Source organism: Nipponia nippon, unplaced genomic scaffold (assembly GCF_047370975.1).
Source record: "Nipponia nippon isolate SJK-2023a ecotype South Korea unplaced genomic scaffold, ASM4737097v1 scaffold_3, whole genome shotgun sequence".
In the NCBI taxonomy this organism is placed as follows: domain Eukaryota; kingdom Metazoa; phylum Chordata; class Aves; order Pelecaniformes; family Threskiornithidae; genus Nipponia; species Nipponia nippon.
Window position 1 is genome coordinate 67,161,077 of NW_028262347.1, and position 23,903 is coordinate 67,184,979.

General features: G+C 45.1%; 1 protein-coding gene across 6 annotated transcripts in view; it reads left to right on the plus strand.

Moving 5' to 3' along the window:
- DENND5B (DENN domain containing 5B) overlaps positions 1–17,740 on the plus strand; it is a 118,218-nt gene extending 100,478 nt beyond the window's left edge. For all 6 annotated transcript variants that reach the window (XM_087766605.1, XM_087766608.1, XM_087766607.1 and 3 more), the window contains 9 exons: positions 3,094–3,222; positions 4,559–4,680; positions 6,506–6,651; positions 8,392–8,510; positions 9,697–9,884; positions 11,559–11,641; positions 11,807–11,933; positions 12,739–12,913; positions 13,787–17,740. In XM_087766605.1, coding sequence (XP_087622731.1) covers positions 3,094–3,222; positions 4,559–4,680; positions 6,506–6,651; positions 8,392–8,510; positions 9,697–9,884; positions 11,559–11,641; positions 11,807–11,933; positions 12,739–12,913; positions 13,787–13,970 — 1,273 coding nt within the window. In that variant the 3' untranslated portion in view covers positions 13,971–17,740. The remainder of the gene's footprint in view (positions 1–3,093; positions 3,223–4,558; positions 4,681–6,505; positions 6,652–8,391; positions 8,511–9,696; positions 9,885–11,558; positions 11,642–11,806; positions 11,934–12,738; positions 12,914–13,786) is intronic.
- The last annotated feature ends 6,163 nt before the right edge of the window (positions 17,741–23,903 follow it).

Consider the following 23,903-nt stretch of genomic DNA (forward strand, 5'->3'; position numbering starts at 1 on the left):
CATGGAGAGTCTCTGCACAAGTGTGTTTGGGGTATGCCCTTCAGCCTTTCCCCTGGGCGAGGATCTGCAGCTTCTCTCCCACCCCTATTCCAGCTCCCCGGCAGACTCCTGCTGCAGCTTGCCTCCTGCATGGGCTCACCCCTCGGGCACATCACTGCGTGTCCAGCCGGACCACTCAGTGCCAAGGCAACTCCCTGAAACCTTTGGGCCAGCTGGGTTCAAGTTTCAGGTCCTTCCCCTTCAGGCAAGCTCTTCCTTGCTACCAGTGCTTGCTTTCGTGCCTGTGTTTTGCCTCCCCCCCTGCAGGGAGCTTGCAGCAGACGATGGAAGCCCTGGGCGCTGGGCCCACAGCAGTGATGCTTAACCTGCTGCAGTCAAAAGAAGCTGGGTTAGCAAAGACGGGATCAGCTAGTACGGCTTGGCTCGTTTCTGACTGCACTGGGATCGGGAGCATTCACACCATCCTCGGGAGCATGGCGATACTGAGCAGCTGTAACCTCTTCTGTCAGCACAGCTGTTTGCAGAGGGAATGTCTCGCCGTACCCCAGGCTTACGTTTGACAGGGGAAATAGATTTTTTTCATTATTACTTATGGGATTAAAAGCAAGTCTCAACCTAGGGAGCTGCACTGAAATTGCTGTTCGGTGCCCTGAGAAGAAGAGTTTGCTGTGTGGTGGTGAGCATACAGTGCTTACACTTAGGTCACTGATAAAAATAGAGCTGTTCTGACTCTCACAACTGAGAGCAAAATAAATTTGAGTTCCTGAATGCTCTGTTCTGTTACACTCTGCTTTTGCTGACAAGAAGATTGATTACTGAATCTTTTTAATGTTTCTGGCAAGCTGCGTGGTTGCAGATCCTTATTTTTCCCAAATGCACAATTAATGCCAATCTGGTCTGAACCAGAAACAGGTAACGAAGAGGTACAGAGCATGCATGGAATAAGGTTGAGTCCATCTGTACTTGAATCTTCTCACAGTAAAACAACATATTCTACTCAGTGTTTCATATTAGATGTAATTCAAGCCGAGCACTGGGGGGGGAAGGGGAGGGAGGGAGATGATAGTCCGTGCTTTGATCTTCCCGTCTCAAAAGACTTGAAATGTCTGAGGAGTGTCTCAACACGATGTAGTTGAGCGTAGTGCACATCCTCTTTCTCAAGGACTCGGGATCACGGGATCATGTGCCCAGCTGTCTGGGCTGGAAGGTCTAACGCTGGCTGCCACGCTCCGAGCCAGGAAGGGCTTTCCAACGCCAGGAGCAAGGCTCTCGGCAGTGATTCAGCTGGTCGGCATCACTGCTGACAGAGGGAGGCTGCTGAGCTTGCTTATAAAGGGCACAGACGTGTACGTGAGTGTAATGTGCCCTCCTGGGTTTGTTTTACAGCTCACTGAGAGTTAGTACTTCTCACCTGGTCCAGCAGAGAACTATCCATGTGTCACGTTAGGAAACGGGAGGAAAGTGTCTTTAAAAAAAAAATTTTTTTTCCCTTTTTTCTTTTCTTTTTTTTTTTTTTTTAAAGGGGTTTTAAGCAACCCAGGTTTTGCCACAGGCAAGCTACCATTACACCTATTGATTGTTTCTCCCTGATGGTGCTTCAGATATGTACGTACGGCACAGAGCCCTGTGATACAGACCCCTCAGCTTGGATTGCAAAGGTAGACCTGTATTTTGAGAATTCGCGTAGGTCAGCCTGGTGGAGAACAGTGCTGCTGAGCTCTCTCTGGTATCCACTTCACTTGTGCAGAGCAAAGACCTATTTCTGGACAGCACTAAGTTGTACTTTGCAGATTTGCCCTTAGGGCCCTAGCCCTGTTACGTTAGAAGCTCTATAAACAAGAGAGTATTTTTCTCAAATAATGCAGGGTCTAAATATAACGCAAAGCACGCGCTTGGGTATAGCAGATGGGGGAAAGCACGAGACAGTGAGACTGTACTAGTCAATGTAAAAAGCATCAGTCTCAGCATGACTTTGTTGGATTTTCTTTGGAGTAAATATTGCCACATTCCCTAATGCTGAGCAACGTGCAGAGGGCCTGCAAGGAAGATGCAGGAGTTGGAAAGTAAATCACAACAGAGATCAGTTCAGACTCAGATGATGGTACTTGGAGCCTGCCCCAGAGATTTGGAGGGCTGAATTGCCTGTGCCCTTAACATGCAAACTGCGTGAAAATTAAGAAATTGCAGCCTTTTCTTTCCCCTGCTGGAAACTGTTACTCATTTTTCTTGCTGTTTATTTAACGAAGTGGGGGGTTTTTGGAAGCAGCTTCGCCCTGCCATGGCAGTTCTCTTCCTCTTCTAAAGCTCCCTGTGCTCTAAAACTAGCATTTCTGGCATTCTCCAAACTGAAATATGGGAAGTTTAAAAAAAGAAAAGCAAAACCATAGAAGAAAGCCCCTGTGGAACAGTTCCGCTTTCTTACAGACCAAGTGTGTGGAGGGCTGTTCAGATTATCACTTACACGAGGGCCTCATATCCCTGAAAATGTGATTCTGCTTGTGACTGCCTGTCGCTGTTTTTGCCCCAACAATTCTCTTTTGCTCAGATTTCCCATTGCTGCTGCCATCAGGGGGTTTGTTAAAGCCTTCAGAGTAGATTGTGGTTTGTAGAAACTCTTAAGATGGGTCTTGTCCTCTGCCCTCCCAGACATACCCATTCGTGTCAGCAGCTTGAGGAAGCAACTGTGATATACCTGGGTCTCACAAGGTGGCTGCTTTTTTTAAGTGTTAGCAGTGTCCATGAGGACATCGACCTCAGGCAATGCAGGGACGGGCAGATCTGCCCCTTCTCACCTTGGCCAAGCAAATGCCAGGACACAGAGCAGCCTGTACGGGCTGTAGCACGTCTGGGTTGCAACCCGCCGTGCCGGGGAAGGGCTGCCCCACATCCCTGGACCAGCCTGGGGCTGCTGGGGGTCGCAGTGCCACAGTGCAGGGCTCCACGGGGCCCTGCTGCTGGGGGTCTCTTTCTCTAGGAATGATGTCGGGAGATGTTTTCTGGTTCAGCTGCTGCATCACGCTGGATGTTGCCATTTGAAGCATGTAGGATTTTTATGATTCATCTATTGTTTTTTCCCCCCCCCACCTGTTTCAGGCATGTTCAGAACATGAGCGAGATAAAGACTGATGTGGGGCGAGCCCGAGCCTGGATAAGGCTTTCACTGGAGAAGAAGCTTTTGTCTCAGCACCTGAAGCAGCTGCTTTCCAACCAGGCACTTGCCAAGTAAGCCGGCTCTTTTTCTCAAAGCTTTGCTTTCACGTCTTCCTCACTGGTGTGTCCCGGTGCTGTGCGGGCTCAGGGCACAGCCAGGCACCCTGTTCGGGTACTGTGGTTTCCAGCTAGAAGTGACTGATGGGCAGAGGGTAGCTGAGGGGGGGAGGTACTGCTCACCCAGCAGCACAGAAGTCTGCTCACCTGCCTGGAAAAACAAATCACAATTTTCAGGAAGGAAGCATTAGGTTTTGGTCAGATCAGTGCATTGATCCAAGCCACTTAGCAGCCCTCCATCACTATATCTTGTGCAAATGAAGCAGCAGGGACAGGCATGCCCCTTTTCTCACAGCAGCCCTGCCTTAGGTTGACTCAAGCCAAAGGCAAGCCCCCCGCCTGACTGCCGACAGGCTGGGTTAGAGGCCAGCCCTCCCAGGCGCTTAGCAGCGTCCCCAGCTTTGCCTCCTTTTGCAAGCACAGGCACTTAAGGATCTACCTGTGTAGATGTTCCCCGACTTCATTTTCTCAAAGCAATGCATTTGGGAAAAAAAAACCCCAAACTTTATGAAAACATCCTAGCTATTTCATGCAGTTCTTAGCAGAACTGGCTCTGTGATGTTACACGCATGATTATGCCAGAAGCTACCAAATACTCAAATCTGCTAAGGGGAAGACAGAAGAGCAGCTGAAGGCACAGTGGCAGACCTGTCTTTTCCTGAAGTTCCATCTACATCTATCTGCCGTAGCAGCTTTTTGGGAGTCTGTTGCCTTCAGACTGCAGGCAGTGTCGAAAGCTCTGTGCTTTCTCAGAGTGGGTCCAGGTTAACTCCTGATGTGCCTTTGCGCTGCTTTGGGCAACTAGTGATGTACACTGGGTTTGCCGAAATGAAAGAGTGGTGGGAGGACCCCTGCTGCTGCTTGGTGCCTTCTGTGGTTGGAGCCTCCTGGTTAGTTTTCTAAGGAAGATTAGGTTTTTAGACAAGGCTATTCCGCAGTGGGAAGTCACAGGGAAGAAATGAGGTTGCTGTATGTTCATTCAGGGCTGCTGTTGTGAGCAGTGTTTAGTTTATATCTGTGCTTTGCAGCAAAACCCAAACTGATCCTTTAATGAGATGAACTCTGTAGCCTTGCTATGGTAGCGTGGAACTGAGAGAGGTCTGTAAAACACATGTGGCTTAGGGGGTAAATGCCCCCTGTGGGTTTCTAGCAGCTTGTGTTAGCTGTGGAATCTCACTTTTCATACCTCCCATGAAGATCAACTCTACATTTAGCATTTTGAGATTCAAAAACACCTTTTAAGACACACGGTGCTTTTTCAACAAGAAAGCAATGTATTTGTTTCTACCAGGAAACTTTACAAGCGTTATGCTTTCCTGCGCTGTGAGGAAGAACGGGAACAGTTTCTGTATCACCTGCTCTCGCTCAACGCTGTGGATTACTTCTGCTTCACAAGCGTCTTCACCACAATCAGTGAGTTGGAGAATCATTTTGTTTCCCCCTGAATAAAAATTAGTTGCTGTCATGATCTGTAAGAGATGATGTTGCTGTTGCTGGTGTCTGGATAGCTGAGCCCTTATCTGGAAACCTTGGTTGTTGCTGCGGGGCTCATGGGTGCTGGGTGTTGCTCTGGGAAACAAGCTGGAGAGCCAAGGCTGTGTGGGAGCGCTCTGGAGAAGAGCATTGCACAAAGGAGAGCAATCAGCAGAGAGTACTGCTGTAGCACTCGGTTTTCCTCGCCGAGTTGTATAGTCTCTATCATCTTCCCTCCCAGACAAGTCCTCTACGTCCTGATGCTTCTTTCTGGCCTTCGCTAAGTGCGCATCCAAACGGCCTGCTCTCTGCAGACTGAGAAGGAGATGGAAGTCTTGGAGGATGAAATGCAAGGCACTTTGTGCTCTGCTGCATATTTTAAATCTCTTCTTGTCTCTCCTTAAATGCCGGAAAGATTCCCTCTCCCTTCCTGTCTTGTAAGAAGGAGAGCAGAGATTGGATCGAAATCTGAAAATGAATCTTTGTCTCTCCAGCACTGGGCAATGCGGAGAAGGCAGGACCCCATGAGATGACCTAATTATTTGGATTCACCTAGGCAGCCCTTAGTCTTCATTCTCCTGCCTGTTCAGAGAGAAGTGAAGCAAGTTTTACGTGGCTGTCAAAACAGGCACTCGTTCTACTTTTTCTCCTCTTAAAGCAATAAATCCCCGCAGAACTAGCACAGCGCAAAGAGATTTATTCATCCTTGATTACCTTATTTCTGCGGGCCATCCAGCTTGACAGCTTTCCCCTGTAGGACGAGCGCTTGGAATTGGAGGGTATTTTTTTAAGTGCAATATCATCGCATAGCAGACAAAAAGCAAAAAGGCTGGCTTATCTTACCCAGTCAGAAAGGCAGCTTGTGAAAGGGAAGGAGAGGGAGTCTTGCAGTGCTAGCGGGCGGTATCTGAGGGGAATCCAAATCGGGGGGGGGGGGGGGGGGGGGGGGGGCGGGTGGCAGTCCTTGTCTTAAGGACGTATGGGTGGTGCAGATTTATAACAATAATAGTTATTATTATATTATTATATTATTATATTGTTAAGTAATAAATAATGAATAATAAATAATAAAAACAACAATAACAATAGGGGAAACGTCCACAGAGACACATCAGCCTTGAGACTTTGGCTATGCCGTTACCAGCCACGCCAGCATCTCTGACATTCCCCTTTTCCCCTACAGCCTTCCGTGTGCCCCTTGCCTCCTTCCAGGTGCCTCGCCGCAGGGGGGGCTCATCCCCCGCCTCCCCCGGCAGCCGGCGGCGGGCGGTGCGGCGGGGCTGCAGCACCACCGTGCGGCGCCGCCGCCGCCCCGGGCTCGGCAGGGCCGGCAGCACCCAGCCGCCCCCCCCGCTCGCCCAACCGAGGGCGGCGGATGGGAGCGGCGGCAGGAGGCTGCTCGCAGTAACGAATGCGGGGAGGGGCTCCCCAAAAAGCTGGGCTGCAGAGCCGCTGCTTCTGGTTTGTGGCTGGCTGGAGCTGGGAGCGCCGCCGCCGCTGCTGCTGCTGCTGCCGCCGCTGCCGCCGCCGCCGCCGCCGCCCTCCGTGAGGGGAGAGCGAGCCTCGGCCGCTGCAGCCAGGCTCTCTGCAGGTTTGTCTCGCCCTTGGTAGGGAGAAGAGAGGAGGAGTTCTCCTTGTTAGGCTGCTGAGACATGGGGCAAGAGCTTATCTTCAAGGGAGAGGCGTGGCTTACTCCAGAAATTGCGTTTACTGTGAGGGGGGGGAAAAAGTCAAGACTAACTTATTTTGCCTCCTCTGTTCTTAGTGATCCCTTATAGGTCAGTGATAATTCCCATCAAAAAACTAAGCAATGCAATAACCACATCAAACCCGTGGATTTGTGTATCAGGAGAACTAGGAGATACAGGCGTAATGCAGATTCCTAAAAACCACCTAGAAATGACATTTGAGGTGAGTATGTGCTCTTTACTTTTCAATTTGAAACATGCTTCCAAATAAACACTAATTTGGTGAAGGTTTATTGTCTTAAGATCAGATTCTGTCCAGGTTTTCAAGGTCGCTGTACGTTCAGGTGTGCACGGGAGCATCGTGCTGCCCGCCCCTCCTGCGCTGGAGGAAGGTTTCCTGTGAGCCCCTACCACTTTTAACCATAGGCTTCACTGCCGTCCCTGCCCCAGCCCAGGGCTGCTCTTTTCTCACCTAGCTAATCTGTTTCCATGTCCCATTCCCTTCCACATCACCTTGCCAGCTATCCTAATTTTTCTCTTTCAGGTCTCATTTCTGACTCCTTGTTTCCCTTCCTAGTTTCTTTTCCTTTCTTTCAATTTGTCTTCCCACTTACCACCCCCCGGGTCCCAAATTTCTTCTCTCGCTTTCTTCTGGCCAATCCCAAATTACTTCTCCTCCCACTCCAGCTCCTTGTCCGACATCGCTTCCCTTCCAACCGGCCAGTCTAACACCGGTGTTCTTTGACTTCCCAGCTTCACGGGCTACCCCTGGCGCACCGCAGAGCCACCAGCCCCATCGGGCTCTTTTCTCCATGCTTCCTATGGTTTTCTCTTTGCGTTCGACTACCCGGTGCTCCCCTCTGCTTTCCCACCCATCAGTTACAGGTTGGCTTGGTGCCACCCCAAAGCAGCTGGTAGCAGGAATTGCAGGGAAAGCCCCATCAGGCTCCTGTAGCTCCAGGATGCACCGTATCCAGTAAGGAGTGATTTCGTAGAAAAAATCTGCTACTGAAACTAAAGTTGCATCCATTGAGCATATGCAGACTGATCTTCAACAACAATAGTAAAAAAAACCAAACCTCTTGCCAAATATAGGCAGATTTTGACAGAGATAGAGAGGATATTTTTGTGATACAGTGGCTGTCTCTCATTCAGATATTAGTATTTTGTAGAAAAGATCCACAGGCTTCTAACAAGCCAAATAACATATTTAGACATTTCTAAGGACCATACTAACACTGTTCTGGAATACTCCTTTGGCTGAAGCTTTCCTAAAATATCAACTTGGGTAGCCACCCACTATGGAAAATGTCAGCCCGAGCTGCTTGTTTGGCAGTATTAGAAGCAATGAAAACCAAGGTCTTGCAAGGGAAGCGTTTAGGTGACGTTAATAGAGGTTGCTGCCAGCCCCACCTACAATTACATACTGCACTGGAATTCACAGCCCCTTGTTTTCCTTGTTCTGTCTCTTCGTGACGTTGAGAGTCTCATGTTAGTGATTTTTGTCTTGCCCAACAATAAGCAAATCGATCTTTGAAAATAATAAAGGATCTAGGGACTGCTTCATAGTGTCGAGTGAGTCAACTGAAGGGTCAGTATGCTCAAAATGCATTTTTTAAAAGCTGCTTGTACTGAAGATCTATTTCTTCTACAAAAGCACCCCTTTTTATCACCTTAGCTCAGAAATTTGTAATTAACACTTCTCAGAAGTATTCAGAGTGAGTGCTCACAACAAAGAATGTAATCTCTTCACGAGCTTTTAATAGTTTTATTCTGTTCTCCTGTGTTAAAATAATTGTTCTGCTTTTCAAAACGTTCTGCATGTTTGGTTGAAAATACTTGCTGCATAAATCAAAGGAAACTGAATAAAAACATACATTTGAGACCATATGTGTGCATGTGGTGGGGGTGTGTGTTGTCTGTTGTTTTTTTTAAATTAAGTAGAAACTGTTATTCATTTCAGTGCCAGAATTTAGGGAAGCTGACGACCGTTCAGATTGGTCATGACAACTCAGGGCTGCTAGCCAAGTGGCTGGTTGATTGTGTCATGGTCAGAAATGAAATAACAGGACACACGTACAAGTAAGCAACAAGCTTTTAATTTTCTTTGTCTGAAATTCTTACTTGTTAAATCTAGAGGAAGCAAGAAGGCATTCGTCTTCTCCTCAGTTGATGGAGCACTGTGGGCTGATTCGGGTACCCGATAGGGTTGGGTTGGTCTCCCCCACCCCTGGTTCTCTCATTCCAGAAGCCCTGGTTGAAGTCAAATAATCTGATAAATATTAAATGAGACTTGAATGTAGGATTTTCTTTGCATCTCTCTGAGGCAGAACAGACAGTACGGATACTTCTGAAGAGATTCATATGTTTGTGTATAATAATTAAATCTCTTGATTTAAAGAAGTGTGGTAAAATTGTGCACAAATGAACTCTTTAAACCCCCAACAGCTGGAATGATAGTTTAGGGCAAATCTTTGGGGTTTGTTTTGTCTTTTAATATTCAGGTGTCTAAGTACTATAGCAAATGTACAGAAACTTGGATTACAAGAAAATGAAAGGTTTTGATGATTTCTTAATCTTCTATTGAGTACATACCTCTTGTGTCAAAATGATCTTGTAACTCACCACTGGTTTTACAAAACATCTGGCTAAGCAGACTTAATTTTTTTTTCTAAATGTGGACTTGGAAAACTATAATTCAGAGAGGTGAGCTCCAGAGCTCGGGGTTGGCCACAGTATAGGAGGAAATGGGGTACAAGCACTGGGGGTATGGACATGTGCATGGATTTCATGAGGACTGTGGATGGGGTCAAAAAGTACAGCAATAAAACTTGAGATGAGGTTTGAGTATGAGGAGACGTCACAGCTTCAGCTGGATGGGAACTCTGTGTGGGGATTTAATTATTAATCATCACAATATTTGTAAAGGCTGAGTATCAGTTGTGGTTGCAAGTGAAAAATAACGCAACAGAAATCAAGATGTGGCCCATGAAATACGTGTATAACACTTTCTGTTGTCCCGTGCTTTCATGCAAGCTTTGCATATTTCCCTTTTCCTAAGGATGGAGGTGAATGTGGTTTTCTGGTTTGGTCCTATCGGTTGTGGTGCAGGGGATGCTGCCTGCTGAGTTCTGGTTTGTGAAGTTTCTGACTACAGAGTATTCCCTGCCTGTTAGCAGTGTTTATGGGTGCTAGCTGTCCCTCTGACTTTGAGATCAAGCTTGACTACCTGTGTGGCTGACCTGTGCTTGTGCCGGCTGCATGGCAGGTTTCCCTGTGGGCGATGGCTGGGAAAGGGTGTTGACGATGGCAGTTTGGAGCGAATACTCATTGGAGAGCTGGTGTCCTCCACGTCTGACGAAGAGCTGGGAAAGCAGTGCCGTACCCCACCCCAGCAGAAATCTCCTACCACGGCTCGACGACTGAGCATCACGTCCCTCACAGGGAAGAACACCAGTAAGTCCTTTCCTTTCTCCCCAGGGCTCTAGAGAAGGGGCAGCAACTGCTGAGAAAGAAAGCTCCTGTGAACAGGAGACCTCCTGCTGAAGCAAGACTTGGTGCAGAGGAACAGCTGTGAGCTGATGAATTTTTCCTGCCCTGGTTTGTGTGTCTGCAGCTTGCTCTGTGACTGTACACGTTACCTCTTTCAGTGTCCCCATTTGACAGTTGAGAGATAATAATCTCTTTCCTTGGAACACAGAGATATGAGATGAGGGAGGAGGAGGCAGCAGACTTTGCAGTAGCTGATGCTGCTCAGCTTCCCGGCTCACTTTGCAGTCAGTGGGAAGAGAGTCCTCTCCGAAGGGCAGTTCAGAGCCTGATGTGGATGCTGTGAACTGCCTTCTGGAGGAGCCCATCTCCAGAGGGGCCCTAGGGGACACCAACTTCACGTCCCTAAAATTAGTTTTTATGAGTAACTGCAGCTGGCTACAATGGGGCATGAGACTGTAAGGGCCACGTGAGGCATTCTCTGCTAAAGCATACAGGTGAGCACAGTGTAGATCCTGTCCATAAATCTCTCCAGCTCCTGTAAAATTAGAGGACATGACTGCTGAAATGTCAAGCAAGGAAAGATTAGCCTCCAAGAGTAATGCAGCATTGAAAAACCACCACGGGACCACTGCAGCTTTTCACATGTGCGAGTCCATGTTAGCTGGAGGAGTGGGCACCAGAGCTACTTGCCGACCATTTCCTTAGGTCTGAGAACACTAAGGCCCAATAACTCATTTGTCTTGTGAGCTACATGAGGCTCTGTGTTAGACCTGCCAAAGACTGTGGAGGTCATCGTGTTCTAAAATGATACTGAATTACTCCATGCTTCCAAAATAACAATTGTAGGACAAGCTAATAACGACCTACATATGTCTGAAAGACTAGAAAGGACTCACAGAAGAACCATGAAAATTATTGAAGTCTGGAAAACATCTGCTTAAAATGAAGTTTTAAAAGTTCAGTCTGTTTTAATCAGAAAGTGAATGAGGGACTAGATAATTTTCTGCAGGCACCTGCATAGGAAGATGAGATGGTAGCAGTTGTAGGCATAGCATGATTCAGTAGCAGAGGCATACAGCTAAACAGATTCAGAGCAGAAACATGGCATATGTTTTAACACAGAAGATAACTTACTCTTGGAACTATGAATAAGGAATATTCTCTGCCTGTGGCCCCTCACGCTGGTACAATGACTAGACATGTGCCTAAAATAGATACTTGTTTTGGCTCAATAAAACATTGTAGGTTCAAGTCAGGAATTAATGAGTGCTGGGTTTTATGGCCTCTGTCAAGTAGAAGTGAGTCAAATGACTGGGCTGCAACTTTTCAGCCCGTGTCTCTTCACGTGAGGGTTGCTGCACTCTATGTGATGAGCAAGATGTGATTAACTCAAATAAAATATTTATCAAGCCAGATTCTTGGGTTGTGCATTTTTAAGTAGGGCAATTTATTTGACTATTCCAGAGTTGCTCATCAGTTGCTTGTAATTAAGGCTCAGGTTTACCCAAGACGAAAGATTGCCTGAACTCTGTTAAAGATACAGAATAATTCCTGCAGTTCAAGCTATGTCATCATGAGTATTTGATGAATGTTTTGAAGTTGGTATCTTCAGCTAGTATGCTCTCCATCATTTCACAGAGCCTAATGCGGGACAGATCCAAGAGGGAATCGGGGAAGCCGTGAACAATATTGTAAAACACTTTCACAAGCCAGAGAAGGAGGTACTTCTTACTTTTCATTACTTGCCTGGTATCTACAATGCATGTAAATATTTTTATAAACAGAAATGGAACTGAAGTACCAGTAGAGACTGTTAACCTTTGGATTTGAAGCTTCTGGCATACGAACAATGCAAGTTGCACTTACAGACTCTCCCTTTCCCGCAGAGAGGGAGCCTTACCATTCTGTTGTGTGGAGAAAATGGTCTGGTTGCAGCACTGGAGCAGGTCTTCCACCACGGATTCAAATCGGCTCGCATTTTCCATAAAAATGTTTTCATCTGGGATTTCATAGGTAAGCTGGTGTGTGATTTGGAGGCAAAAGGAGAAGAAAGACTAGGGCAAAATGACTATTCACACACAGACCTCGGATTCTCATCAGCTAGGGTGCCATTTGTTCCTGCCTAGCACCTGCTCCAGGTTGCTTAAAGTCAATGAGAAACAAGATGGAAGATGAGAAATACTAAACTCTATATAAGAGGTCAGTGTGAATCTGTGCAGAAATTTAAGAGCACTTCAAATTCTAGCCATTTATTCATGGGTGAGTGTTCAAACAGCTGCTTTTCTACCCGGAAAGAAGGTAAGTTGGAGGTTGGGGAGAGTAGCAATCGATGTTGGGGGAAGAGCTGGGAAAGGGCAGTGAAAGGTTTAGATTTCTAGTTGTTTAGGAGAACTCTCCTCATCACTGCACTGGTCCTCTGGTGATGCTTATCTGTGGGCCTATGTTGCAGTAATTTAAGACTTACTTATTCCCTTAAAACATGCTTGCAAATTGAGAGACTTAGCCTGAGGGTAAGTGGTTACTCAGAAAAGGTGGAAAACCAAAGCTGATGGTATCACTTACAATGAAACCATTGACAGGTACTCTGGTGCGGCTCCTTGATGTTACCTAACTGTACTGGACATCAGCCAGTCTGCTGATCACTGCTATGTAGCAAAGGTGGAGATCACCACCTACCTATGGTCTTCAGAGTGAGGAATTCATATATAAACTGTGCTATAGCTCTCAGTAGGTTGTTTTTTTAAGGATCCCCTTGTGTAATTCTGTGTCACAATGAAGTACTTCTGCTCACTGGGTTCTGATTTTCTCCCTACCACAGAGAAAGCTGTTGCTTATTTTGAAACCAGTGACCAGATTGGAGACAATGAGGAGGCCCTTTTGCTTCAGAGATCTTCATGCAAAACCTTCTGTCATTATGTGAATGCCATCAATACAGCTCCAAGGAACATTGGAAAGGACGGCAAATTCCAAATTCTGGTTTGCCTGGGGACAAGGTACCTAACTGCTCTTCGTTACATATGTGTCCTCTTGCATTAGACTAGAAGAATATTTTTACACCGTTGTTACTACCTTTAGTTTTCCATTTTAAGACATCTCATACCTATCTATTATCCAGTACCTATTTTTAGGCAGCTTTAATACTACATGAAAAATTGGAGCAAAGAAGCAGTAATGATACATGGCTAGTGTCTAAACTGCTAAAAATGTTTTGAGGTCTTTTATAACTGTTAGCTTGACAGTCATATGTATGAAATCTGTCTTGAAATTGTATTTCTGATGAAGTGCTGGCTTTGGGAATGCAGAGTTCCTTTGCAAGAGCTGGTACGTTTCTAAATCCTCATCGAAGCACTTTGCCTATGAAAATGGAATGTCTGTTATAATTTTGGCAAAACTATTCTAGATGAATCTTTCTTTCCTAATAGGATGCTTTTTGTCTTGCACGTGGGGAGGGGCGAGGGAGGGGGGCTTAGTTGTATTTTGGAGGGCGGAAGTTGGTATGTCTAGAAATAAGTACCATTTTTGTCTTGTCTGTCTGGATACATGGAAAACCAGTTGGAAAACAGTCTATTTGTTTTTCCTGAGTTTTACTTTCCCTGTTCGTGATCTGAAAATGTTGCTGAATTCTTCCAAAGTCAATTGTCCAATTCTGCTGATATCTTTCCATCTTCATTCCTACAGTATATTCAGTTACCTGTATTTTACTAACAAAATTGGGGGTTACGATTACACAGGAAACTTTCATGTGCAAACAATATGCACCACTCGCAAAAAGAGACTGCATGTTGTGGGCTGTGTTCTTGGAGAAGAATTTTGGTTTGAGATCTGTTGTACGTAGTGCTAAAACAATTCCTTTCACCCCTTTGCAGGGACCACTTGCTCTCTCAGTGGATCCCATTGCTGGCAGAGTGCCCGCCCATTACAAGGATGTATGAGGAGAACGCTCTCCTACGGGACCGCATGACTGTCAACTCCCTTATCCGAGTCCTACAGACATTGCAAGATTTCAACATCATCCTAGAAGGATCGCTCATTAAAGGAGTGGATGTTTAGCATGGCTTTGCTGAGAACTTCATTATTCCTTTCCCAAGCAAGCAAACCACAACTGGAGACCTGTCAGGACTTGAACGCGATGGTAGTGCACCACTGTAAGGCAAAGCTGCTGGTTGAAGCGAGAGTGGGAAGCCCAGTTTGTGCCCGATGGGGACTGTCCTCAAAGCTGCAGAAAGCTAGATGCAGTATTGTAGTTTATTTGAAACAGAAATTTAGTATAAAATAGAGTATTTTCATGTGTTAGATGTGTGTAAATATGCTATCTTCTTTAAGAAATTATATTACTCTAAGAAATTTTTCTTAGACTGAATGTTCTTGTTCTGACTATGAGTAGCTTAAATGCAGGGGAAGGACCGGGGGGAGGGAAGGACCGAGATGGGAAGGGATGCCGCTACTTGCTTGCAGGGAAGAAGCCAATCAATGTGTAAATACAGCGCAAACTCAGCAGGGCTTTTTTCAGGTATTGCAAATTAATACGGCAAATATCCTTATGTAGCCATTGTGATTGTCTCACTCTTGGAAATGATGTAAGCATATGCTGGTTTACCCTACTGTACATGGTCTCGCTTAGTTTTTTTGTTTGTTCGAAGACTCAACCCTTTCCATGCACGGAAGTTGTGAGTCATCATTTTTTTTCTGTAAGGTCTTTTGTGTCACTTCTGTTGATCTCCAAAAGTGACAAGTGTTGAAATGCTTAAACACTGGAGAGGAGGACTGCTGTCTGCCTCAGAGCCTGAGAGTATGAGACACGTGTTTAAGCAGTGCTGCTGCAGCCTGAGATGGGAAATGATGGCTTGCTTGACTTGCTTGGTGTTGTCCCTTGCCTATCTGGATGTTCTGATGATTCCCCCTCGCCCTCAGCCAGTTTGTGTTGTGGATGACTTTTTTTTTTTAATCCATGTTGAGGAATTTGGTTCACACCAAATTCTTGCTGTACTTGAGAAGAATCATTGCTGTAGAGCCACGGACACCGATGTTGCTGTGCTACTGAACTGTATCAGCTGGTTTTGAAATGCTGACAGGTTATGAGTCTTCCTTTATCCTGCAGAATGAGTGTTCCTAGAAAGTACAGGATCTTTGATTACTTTTTTTTTTTTTTTTAATTATCCAGCTATTAAAAAAAAGGAATGAAGCAAAAGGAGGAAAAACAGAATCTCGCTTTGGTATTTTGAAGCTCCTCTCCTACACTCTTTCCAGTTAATGTCTTAGTAATACAGTGTGTATATATAGATACAGCTCCCGAAGAGAAACTGGGAGCAACTGAAATCTCGTACGCTAAAAATGTAACAAGAGATTACGTTAAAATCATCTTGTGGATACCATGCAGCAAATACAGAGTGTATTTCCCATTCTTCTGGATGGAAGTTGGAGGGATCTGAGGGCACAGTTAGCTTCATCTGGTTTTAGTTTTTGGAGGTTAGTTTAAATACAGGTGTTTGTTTTCACTTGTTTATTCCCTATGATTTGGCCATTCTGTCAGTGGATTTCTGTGGATGTCTCACTGTCAGCTGTGGCTTGGGAAGGGCCCCTAACTGGTACTGTAAGTGTATTCCCTTGCACTGTGCTCTCAAGAGGCATTAGGAGGGACTTGGGACTGGTGGGTAGTAGCAGGTCCTGGCATAGCGTGCACGAGGTGGAGAGGGGGATGAGAGCTAAGGAAAAGGAAAGAGGAAGAAAATTAGGGTTTGCTTTCTCACCTGCCTTTTGTCAAGCTTCTCTACTTTCCTGTGGTCCTTCTGCTGTCCAGTTCTTATAACAGCACCCACTTTAGCGTCAAAGTTTCACGTCATGTTCCCAGCCAGAAAAAAACTCTTTGTGTGACTTTGTTTCATTAGAAGGGAGAGTTTTACGTTATAGAAGTTTTTTTTGTTCCTAAGAAAGAAGTAAAATACTACTGTCAGGGAGTCGTTGACTTTAACGAGGGTTCCAGCTTTTAATAACCGTTCTTTCCTCCTGGGCTTGTACTTCCTTAAACTGACTAAACTCTTCCCAAGTACTGTAGGCAGCACTGCTATGTCACTACTGTGGGTGTGAGTAACTAACGTAAAGGTTGTGAATGATGTCATGAGTTAGTAGCCAGAGCCCACAGCTGTGTGACATCTCTCTTACATTTCCAGAAATGTGAAATTTGGGGCGTTGGGGTTTTCCATGTGGCCAGGCAAGTCAGCAGAAGACGCATGACAAGCCTTCAGCAGCAACTGAAAATGCGTCCCTAGTACTTAACTCTATCAATAAATTACAGATTTAGCACCAGAAACCATGTGGCAGCATTATTTGGTAATGACTGCTTAAGATGTTTTGATTTCTATTACAACTCAGGCCTTTTATGTCTAATGACTGCTATACATGATTTTTTCATGCCCAACCCAGTCTAAGTGACTTTCATTTTACTGAAATAATAACCTCTTTAGTCCTTGGATTTCTTTGCAGCATCATCTGCTTTTGCTAGCTGGATACTTCTCAAAAGTATACTGCTGCGTACTTCTCCAAAGACTATTTATGACTTAAGCAGTCGTAACATTCATGCGACATGACACGGGTTAAATGCAAGCGGGATAACGTAGAAATGTGGGCACCTCTAAAGGTCAAGCATAGATGAATAAACCACACACAGAGAAAAGGGCAATAACTTACATAAAGTCTTTCTTAAGTTAAAAAAAGTCAAAACCTAAGAAATTTTAAAATTCAAAACAGGGCCTTCCCCCATTTCAAACTACATTAAGGAACCTTTAGCACTTAACTTCAACACGACTTCACGTCAGCTTTTTCAGCAAGTGTTGACTTGTTTGATTTTGTCAGGTTTCACATCATATCAATAATAATACAATAAAAATTATGTATGTCTAGTATTTCCTTGTAGGCAATAAAACACCCTAAGATATGTTGAAAGGGGCACAGCTGAGTGCCTCCGATTCCTAGAAGACTAGTTATTTGACAGCCTTGGGAGTACGGTTCTTTGTAGTGAATTTTTATTGTACCATGTATGATTTTTTTTTTTTTAGTAGACTACTTTTGTTTATTGAAAACTGTGAGGATTTTTCTGTAAGGTTTACAGGAATCATTCTACCCACTAGAATGGTGAGAAACCCATCAGGATTCTTCTAAGCTAACACAGTTTTTACTTCAGTGTTAAAGCACCTTCTTTGGTTGAGAAAGGGAATCTTGGAAAAGACCAAAGCTCTCTGGTATCTGCTTTTTAAAAAAAAAAAAAAATAATTCCTATCCAATACCCGTCTGCAGATGTCTGAGTTTGCATAGTCCTGTTATACTAACATCCAGCATGGTAACTTGAGGGAGTCAGAGAATCAAATGCCTCACTATGTACAAAATGTGTATTTATAATTCTCTGAAACGAACGAAATTCTACTGTTTAGTGAAAAATCTACTCATGTTTATTCTGAGTTGGTTTGTGTAATTAGATAGCGTTGTCTTTTTAGAATAGTTGCGCAACGGCATATGTGAGAAAATTCCTTCTTTCAATCAAATGAAGGTGTGCATCTTAAGGGGAAATATTGTATGTTACACTTGAAATGTACAAACGTGCCCTGTATAGCTTAAAATGATCCTTAAATGTCTCCATTAAGTATATTTTGTCTCTGCATTATTACTAACTGAATAAGAACTGGATTATTTTCAAGACGACATTAGTAAAAGTATTGTTATATCAAGCACTTTAACATACATACCACAAACTGACATGGGTTTTTCAGGTTTTGAAGTACATTGAAATACAGCTTTTCATGCTATGTCCTTTACAAATAAAACTGTGAGAATAATGGTTGGTGTCACTTTCTCCTTGCAGAGGAACGGAGAGATTGGAGTCTCAAGCCGAACTGCTGTCTGAACCTGGAGGGCATATTTCGTAAAGGCAACAAGTCGGACAAAATGATTCAGCTGATAGTGACCCCTGGTACTTGCAACTTGCTAGAGCAAAGCGGGGGAGAGGGGGTGTGAGGGTCCGCTCTCAAAATCTGCCCTTCTGCCTCCCCTGACATGAAAGTCTGACTGTGCCGAGCCTGACTAACTCTTCATTTTCAAGGCTTAGGTGGAAAGTGTGGCTGATCGAAGGGAAGAAATGGGATTGCAGTGAAGTTTAGCTCTTACCAGGGGGGCGTTTGCTAAGCAGCCTGGGTTGCTCTCCCTTAGTATCTGGAGCGCGTGGGAAGGAGTGGGGAGAAGGGGGGTGGGCTCCTGTTGGCAGCAAAATGGGAAGCATGGGATTAACTGCAGCTGGGGGTCTCTTTCCTCTCCTGACATGGGTTGCTCTGATATTTGAACTCAGGGTTAAAAAGCTGGAATGAAACTCATGCCCTCCAGTCTGTCAGTTAGCACGTTAAGAAGAGAGGTGGATAGAGAAGAGAGAGAGGGGTGCCTGCGACAAAAAATGTGCAAAAGCATGATAGTGAAATACCCTGCTTAGTAATTAAAGGCTTTCTAAGTTGGACTGGATTTTCAGAAATTCCCCCCACCCTGTCCCTCCCAGCTCTAGCTCTGCTGGAATTGGCAAAAATATGAGAATTTCTGAAAACTGCATAATTGAAATGCAGTTCCCTGCATGGTGTGTGTGAGGTGGGGCATGTCTGTTCATTCATTTTTACTCTTGGCTTTGAAAAGGCAGAGAATCTCAGGAGAGGACTGAAAGTCTCAGAGCTTGGGACCATACATGTGGGAATCCTGAAATACATCATTTGATGATACCGATGTTTATCAACAGTGTAGCAGCAAAATTATAGGATCCCATAAATGTGAATAAAATCCACAGAGCTGCTTGTGGTCAAATTTCAATAGGAGAAGTGGCCATACTTAATACACCCCTTTGCTAAAGGTGTTAGGCTTAAGTATGTAAATTGGAGACAGTGGGATCTGACATCTTAAAGGCAGTAAGTACTTGAAGTAAAGCAGGACGAAACTTGTCCAGATGAGGAAGTGCAAATAACTTCCTCCCCACCGCGCTGTCATTGATGCAGTCTGGGAACACTACAATGTTTTCTGCCAAGAGTAAGTAGAAGAAAACTGTCTGAGAAAACTTGCACGGGTAGGAGCTGAAACAGCTCACCGATCTAGTTCGTTCCTTTCCAGCATTTCAGGTAAGCTTGTTGGAACGAACTGTGCGCAAGTTAAGAGCGAAGTTGCTTCCCCGTCTGTCAGCCCATCAGCTCAGAGGTTGAGGCTCCTGTTGTTGCAGTCAGGGACCATTTCATTGCTGACATTCCTATTTTCTCTCCTGCTCTTCCATCAGACGTGTATCATTATAAGCTGGTTTGAGCTCAGCACAGGATGTGAAGGGAATGGGAAAATTTCTGTATGGGTCTGCTATCCGGTGGCTGGTTAAGGTAAACTACCTGCCCAAGCCACTGCAGAGCTGATTTGTCAGTGGAAAGCTGTAGTTCTGCAGGAAAGCTTGACACTTTAATGGCCCCATCTATATTCCCCACAGACCTCGCAGGGCATCTCAGCTCCTCTGAAAGAACCTCTTCTGTCAGAAGAGCATGTAACCAGATGAATTATTTTCTCCTTTAACCAAGCCCACGTTTGTCTCGAAGTGGCAGGGTCGGGGAAGAAGGGGGAAAAAAAAAAAAAAGCACAGCCAAACCCCCCCCCGGTCCTTACCCACAGCATATTTTTCAAAAGGCATTGCTGTAAAGGACCTCATTGCTGTGTGATTTAGTGACAACCTTGTTATCATTCAATAATTAATTCAATGGGATCCATAGATGTAAAACAATTGTGGTTTGTACCAGAGAGGCTCCAGTTTTCATACCAGTTACTCTGAGTAATAAAGTAATCTTAAGATACTGTTCTTCCTGCTCGTAGTGGTTATCCAAGACTTGCGCAAATCTACTTGTCTTGCACAAGGGGTAAACGTAGAAGATAGCCAACAGTTATCATTCTTCTCTTTGTGGAAAATAACTGTCCCTTAGTTTTATATGACCCTTTCCCTGAATGATCCATTTACTTCTAGACCTGGCCAGAGCAGCAGGTTAAAATGGGTGAATTGTGGAGTGGTCTGTTCACCCAGCCTCGGGTGTTCAAGCCCTGCTGTAGGGTGAAGTGCTAAACGAGTGAACATGGCAAATGAACAACTGAGTTTTATTTGCAAAGTGCATTTGGCAGGACTGTGCAGCAGATCTGGTTCCCAAGCAGCTCAAACGCTTATCACAGGGCATCTATTCTCCCAGCGAGAGGCAGGTAGGGAGAATGCAAGAGACATCCCAATCTTTGCACAGCACATTCAGTGCCAGATTCTCTCCCGCTCCCACAGCCAGCTGATACAAGCCTAAACTAAAGTAAAATTAAACTCCTCCCTCAATAGCAGCCAGATGTTGGGTTTGGTACTCTGCAATCCTTTCATTCTCCTGCTTTCAACGAGAGGTTTTCACAAAGACTGGTGTTAGCCTAGGGAAGCCATTTTCCTTACCCTGCCTCTGCAGCCAGAGGGAAGAGATGGGCTCCTTCAGTAGGCCTTGCGAGGAGAAACCTCACTTGGCTGCTTTTAATTATGCCTAGAGAAGTCCAGCAGAGGCAGCTTGCGGAGGCTAAGCTAGCATGAGTCTGTACGAATATCCCCCGCCAGCACTGTCTTCCCATACTGAGTTCATTTTTTCAAAGGCATCCAAGTGATATATTAGCATGTTCTTTACACATCAAAAAATAAACCGTTTACAGGAGTGAAATCTAAGGGTGATGGACTGAGGTAGTTGTATTTTTTACAATACATTGATAATTTAGATATGAAAACAAATCCCTTATTTGTCTTACAAAGGCACAGGATAGAGACCAGAAAATGTGGCTTCAACTTCTAGGTCTCCCTGACTTCCACCGAGACCTTTACGCAATTTGCTTACAGCGTATCCCATTTTGCAGCTAGGGAGCTGAGGTACAGAGTGGCAGGACTTCGCTTCAGCCAGTCTCTGCCTTGCCAATGTAGGCTGTTCAGCCTTGGGGTTAGCGACTGCTCATCCAGCATCCATCGGTGTGTGGCTGAGAGCAGCTTTTCAATGCTGCTGTGACAGAAGTACCCTGATGTCTCATCTGTGGTCAATTCCAGTTTAAAGGCATTGGTAAAACCTGTTGATTCGTGGTGGTGTGGGCACGTGCAAGTCTGTTTAGCCGTGTATGGTTAGAGAGTTTTGGAATCGTGAGGACAGACGAGCAGGCTTTCTTCATACTTAACTACGATACAGTGACTATAGCTGCTATCTGCAAGGTGATTAAGCACTACGAAATGCATATAAGTATTTGCTTGGCTGTTGTGTGAGGTTGGCAACCAATTCCCTACCAAAAGGGAGGAAGAGAAAACGGACACTTTGCAAGAGCAAGTCTCCCTGGCTTTTCATCTGGAGTCCAAAGCTCTCCCAGGAGGTACAGCCACCCATTAACATCAAGCTAATCTTGTCTCCTCTCTGCTCCACAATCTGTCCCTGCTCATTGCAAGCCCAAATAGATCATTACCCATACCAGAAAATGCATGGTGGAAGACATATGAGGTGCTAGCAAGATATTTCTAGTAGTAGTCAGAAATGGTCAGTACAACTGAGAATCATCTTTGGTGGTGGTTGGTTGGTTGGTTTGTTTTTAAAAAGGCATGGAATTAATTTCAAATGAACTGGGAAGTCAGCCCAAAGACTCTACTCCTGCACTTGAGATAGCTGTGAACTCCTCTATTAAGTCTCCTTAGCCTGTTTCTTCTGCTCAATGCTCTCACCTGAATTAAGTTTACCCGCTTGCACACGTGCAGCTTTTGAACTGTCATTACCCCATGAGATAAATAGGATGTGCTCTAAATCGGACCATGTAACATGAACCCACCAGCTTGGAATTAGTGTGGCTTTTGGCTTGCCTGAGGTCTAAACCTCTTGCAGATGGTCTGTGGTTCCTGACTGTATAAATAGCATGAAAGCTGCCTGAAAGTGGGTGTGGTGCACAGGACACCCCCCCCCCCCCCCCGCCCCCCTAAAATGGCTTTCAGAAAAACTGTGTTCAGGGAACCTAAGTGGAAACATCACCCCATGGCTCTACCCAGCTTTCATGTTCTTAAAGCTGTGGAAAAGGTTTCCATTCATGGTAAGAGGAACACAGGAGAACTAGGAAAAACTTGCAGAGCAGAGAAGCTATTTAATTCATCCTCTGCATGGACTTTGTTAGAAGAGAATTTCAGATGTCAGCAGGAATTTGTGCTAGACAGGGGTAGTGTGGGTAGCTGTGATCAGTGAGAAATAGGATAGCTGTTCCGGGCTTAGTCATTTGTGTTTAACTAACTGGCACAGTGCTGAGAAGTGAGGAATGAACTAGCTGATCTTCAATTCAAATGTGCGTCCTAGGAAGTGCAAATACAAGTTGAACCAACATGGCTTGCTGAAGTCAGTGGAAGTCCTAAAGCCGATGAGTTTAGACTTTTACATTCATGAGCACTGTAGTCTGCTAACCTAGTAGTCTGTGCACAGAAGAGAAGCAACTCTTTTGGGAAAATAATAAAGTGACTATTGTTGCTGCTTTCAACACACGATGTTTATTAAGCCAGTCCTGCTCTTACACATGAGAGTTTGCTTCTAGGTGATCTCAGCATTTTAAGTACAAATGCTTATCTCTGTGAAGGGCCAGGCTTGTGCTAGTGAAGATATTCGAAAGCTTTGTGTTCCTCTCTTTGGTGAAGATAGCCTGGAAGACAGTAGTGGCAATACACAGCGCCTGACAAGCAGGAGATGGACCGTGAAGACTGCCAGTGTTGACTCTGGGTAGAGTTGTGAACAGCATGGTTTGCCTTATCGCTAAATGCAGGATGTCCTGGATAGATCCCACCCAGCCCAGTATTGCAGATTATGTTCGTGGGCAAATCTGAGACCCCATTCTCTGTGGCAGAGCAGGACCTAGCAGTACAAGGCAACAGTATAGGCATGCCCCTTTTCTCCCCTACACAGCCACTCCAGGCTGTAGTTACCAGAAGCACTTCGCCAGCTAGAGCCTGAATGCATCAGTCTCTTAGTTGCACTTGGCCTGTAGCCAAATGAAGCTTTCCTTTGGCGTTGGAAGTTAAATCTGTTTGCAATGGGACCAGCTCCTGCAACTGTCCAAAGTTTTGGGAAGTTTTCATCCAAAAAATGATGCAGGGCTACTAGCAAGTTTTCCCAGGCACTGCAAGCCTAATGCCTTGTCTGGTTCTATTGCCGTCCAAGCTGGCCACGTTCCTGGTGCTGTCCTAGGCTGAGCTACTTAGCAAGGTCCCTCCTCAAAGAGCTTCCTGGGATGCCCCTCTTTCCCTTCGACCTTGCTCTTTTCAGGTTTCATATGCAGGTGGATTCAGAGTGACTTTTACTTTTGTGCTGAGAATAAGTGTTAGGAAGGGAAGGAGAAGGAAGCAGCATCAAGATGGGGAAGGAAAGAGCCCGTAGTTCATGGAAATAGTTCTCAGCAGGCAGTGTTGCCATACAAGAACCTTCCAGACTCCGCCCTGCCAAAGTATTGCTTGGGGGAGGATGGCAGGAGGGCTCACACTCCCGTCGCTCCTCCCAATTCTAAAAGAGACTTTCTGCCTCTGGCTTAGGCAATTAATCAGGTAAGGAAAAACTATTGAGGACTCCAGGCACAATACACCCTGTAACATCTTAATCGATTTCCCCCTCCCCCTCTTTCAAAAAATATTTGCCTGCAAGGGCCTGTACTATTTTTCCCTTGTTATAGCTATGTTGGCACAGGAGCCATGGGTAAGCAGCTGGGTGATGATGGTAGCAGCTCTGTTTGTGTCTGTATAATCATTCATGGCTCTCTTACTCAGCTAATTAAAACCAAAACCCCTCTAGCTACCCTGAAAAATGTAAATAACATTTATTAAAACATTGTTCTGTGGCATAACCAGCACCCAAGTTACAGAAAGGCTGTTATGAAACAGGATTTTGCTTGCGAAGAAGTGGATGGCTGCAAATCAAGTGAAGACCA